Below are 3,169 nucleotides of genomic sequence, written 5' to 3' on the forward strand. Positions count from 1 at the left end.
GTTGTTCCAACCGCCACCCTTTTCAGATCTCTCCACCAAAGTGACTCATTAAGCTTTTCTTGTTTTCTACCCATATATTTAAAATTATTTTGGTCCCACATTTAGAGTCTATGACCTTAACCCAAAATGACTCTCTCTCTATTAAACATTGTCATCTCCATTTATCAAGAAGAGTTAGTTACATTAAAGGATATCAAATCCTTAATGCTCAATCCACCCGTCTTAACACATAAATCCCATTTAAAATCTTTTTCTTTTCTCGAATGCCTCCCCAAAGAAAAGCTCTTTACATTTTTTTCAATTCCTTCATCACACTCGTTGGAAATCTATTTAAAAAGTAAAGAGAAAGAGTACAATGTACAATGAAATGTGATAGGGTAAAAAAGGTTGAAACAAACAACAATGATAAATTGGGACACTTCGTGTAGAAGTATTCAATAGCACAAACGAAATTGCAGGAACATAAAAACAGGTTTAAACAATTCCAGATACTAATTTTTATCAGTTTTTCAAAGAAGAACTTGACGAATCATGTTCTCTAGATTTAGAAAGGAAGATCCATAAGGGCCAGAAGCAGCATCTTTTGCTAATTTCTTCCATTCCAAAGCCCTTTCTTTCATTTCTTTACCCTTTTTCTCATCCATCAATTTCCTCACTACACTTTCAACTTTATCCCTCTTAACATCTTCTATTTCCAACCCAACTCCCCATTCATTGCAGCTGAACCTACAATTGGTTTGTTGCTCAGCGAAGAAAGGCCAACATATCATTGGAACACCAGCACACAAACTTTCCAACGTTGAATTCCAACCACTATGAGTCAAGAACCCTAGGATTGCAGGGTGGGATAGCACTTGCTCTTGGGAACACCAACTTGACAACAACCCTCTATTTTTTGTCTCTGTCACAAATTCTAGAGGTAGAACAGCATTTTCACCTGTCACAAGATCTGGTCTTATGATCCACAAAAAGGGTTTGTTGCTATTAGCTAGCCCCCATGCAAACTCAATCAATTGGTCACTTGTCATAACAGTGATGCTCCCAAAGTTCACATAAACAACACTGTTGGGTTCTTTGGTGTCGAGCCATTCCAAACACTTTGGGTCCTCCTTCCAAAGATTGGATCCGATTGTTTTCAAATCATTATCAGTTATATCGTTTAAGAGTAAATTCAAGGGTCCAATGGAATAAACAGGAGGGGAAATGGATGAGCCGAAAGCCTCCAAAATGTCATGTTCTAATGCATCAAATGTGTTCACTATGATTGCAGAAGCTCTCTGAGCTCTCTCACACTCCCCTAGTATGATATCAAGCATAATTTCATCTGGGTTTGTGGTTCGCATGAAGGTAGGGAAATCCCTCAGCCTGATTTCCTTGATGCCTGGCACCCAATCAATAGTAGTCTCCAAATATCCGTTTGTGAGATAACTTGAGTCTGCATTAGATAAACACATACCTAGCTAATAAGTTATTGAAATCTGTGATGTTTATGGGAAGAGTGTAATATTTATCTACCTAAACATTTACAATCATCCATCATAACTAAGTATTTTTATTTAAAGAGTTAATGATGAATGACAATAAATGATAGATTGATAATATAGTAAACTTTTACATTATTAATATAGTGTTGGTCTTAACATTTTCTGTGTCAGATATGAAAAAAATTTAGATCCTTAATTTAATTATACAAAACTTGAATATTAAATAATTTTATTATGTATATTTTTATTATAAATTTTGAATAAAATAGATCTCATACAAATGTGGAGTATGCAATTTTCTTGTTTGGATTTGATTATATTACTTATTAGGAACTTGAGTTTAATATATTTATATTATATTCTTTTTAATGAGTGTTAAATGATCTCTTTTTTTTTTATTTTTTTTTTTACTCTAAGTCATATTCTTATTCAAGTTATAAACTAACTATATAATAATATAAAAATTAATGCCTAGAGTAATACTAATTGATAATACAACAAAATCTAAAAACAATAAAAAATAATAATATAGAGATAAAACTAATTGTATAAATAAAAATATTTAGACCTCCCATTAATTATGGGCATTGTGTGACACATTTACCGCCTTACCACGCATTCATAAGGGTCATTCTAGTGTTTGTAAATACATTTTTTTCCCATTATCTAAATCAAAGACTATTTTAATACAATATGTTAAAATATATATAGTAACATAAAAAGATCATATAATAAACTATACTCTTTGGCTGGTTAGTGATCCGATCCTTATTGCTTTTATAAAATGCAATAATGACTAATGAGCTGAGACTAATATATAGTATAAAGAATTAGTTATTATCATCAATCAAACCATTAATAATTGCAAAAGAAAAGAAATAAATTACCCTTAAGGGGTGTGATGCCCTTTTCAATAAGTTGATGATACTGAGTATAACACATGAACCCACATGCACTAGTTGTCCATAGCAGAACCACTGGTATGCCAAATTCCTGAGCAGCATCAACTGTGAAGCTCATGATACCATCAGAAACTATGCAAGTAACAGAAGGAACATCTGAGGCATCATTAAGTTTGGAAATGAGGTTCTTAAAATGAGGTAAGCAAGTTTTTCTTGTAGACTCACACAGAGAAGGTATATCTTGTGTGCCATCACAATCAGATTCAGGAAGACCATCAGGAATGGTTTCAAAACGAAATGATGAGAAACCATTCAGAGAATCAGGGCCTCTAGATTTGAGAAGCCGTTTATGGTTATACTCTGAGTTAACAAAGGTGATATAGAAACCTTTCAAATGGAGGAGTTTTGCTAGTTTAAGCATTGGATTTATATGGCCTTGTGCTGGGTATGGTATGCACAAAGCATGGGGCTGTTTGATAGTGTCAGAAGAACCCATTTTGATACCTTGTTGTTGCTTAGAGTGAACAACTAATGGTAGAAAAGTGATTGCTGCAAAAAACTCATATCTTTCTCAAACCATATATGGAGAAGGGTGAGAGGCGGTGTTAGTTTTTACATTTATTATTATTTTTTGCATATTTAACTCAGTACATTATCCGGACATTAGTTAACACTAGTAAGGATATGTAGTATTTTGGATGCTTAAATTTTGAGATTTTAGAATTTATAATAACTATAAAATCTTGACATTTGATAATATACATTTGTAAGAATGGACAACAT

General features: G+C 32.8%; 1 protein-coding gene across 1 annotated transcript; it reads right to left on the minus strand.

The window, feature by feature from the left end:
* LOC109338212 (7-deoxyloganetin glucosyltransferase-like) lies at nucleotides 330–2,940 on the minus strand. The gene is made up of 2 exons (XM_019575400.1): nucleotides 2,372–2,940; nucleotides 330–1,435 (listed from the first exon to the last, which is right to left on the minus strand). The coding sequence occupies exons 1-2, from the start codon at nucleotides 2,880–2,882 to the stop codon at nucleotides 510–512; spliced, it is 1,437 nt and encodes a 478-aa protein (XP_019430945.1). The 5' UTR covers nucleotides 2,883–2,940; the 3' UTR covers nucleotides 330–509.

The sequence above is a fragment of the Lupinus angustifolius genome, chromosome LG02, assembly GCF_001865875.1.
Source record: "Lupinus angustifolius cultivar Tanjil chromosome LG02, LupAngTanjil_v1.0, whole genome shotgun sequence".
Taxonomy (NCBI): domain Eukaryota; kingdom Viridiplantae; phylum Streptophyta; class Magnoliopsida; order Fabales; family Fabaceae; genus Lupinus; species Lupinus angustifolius.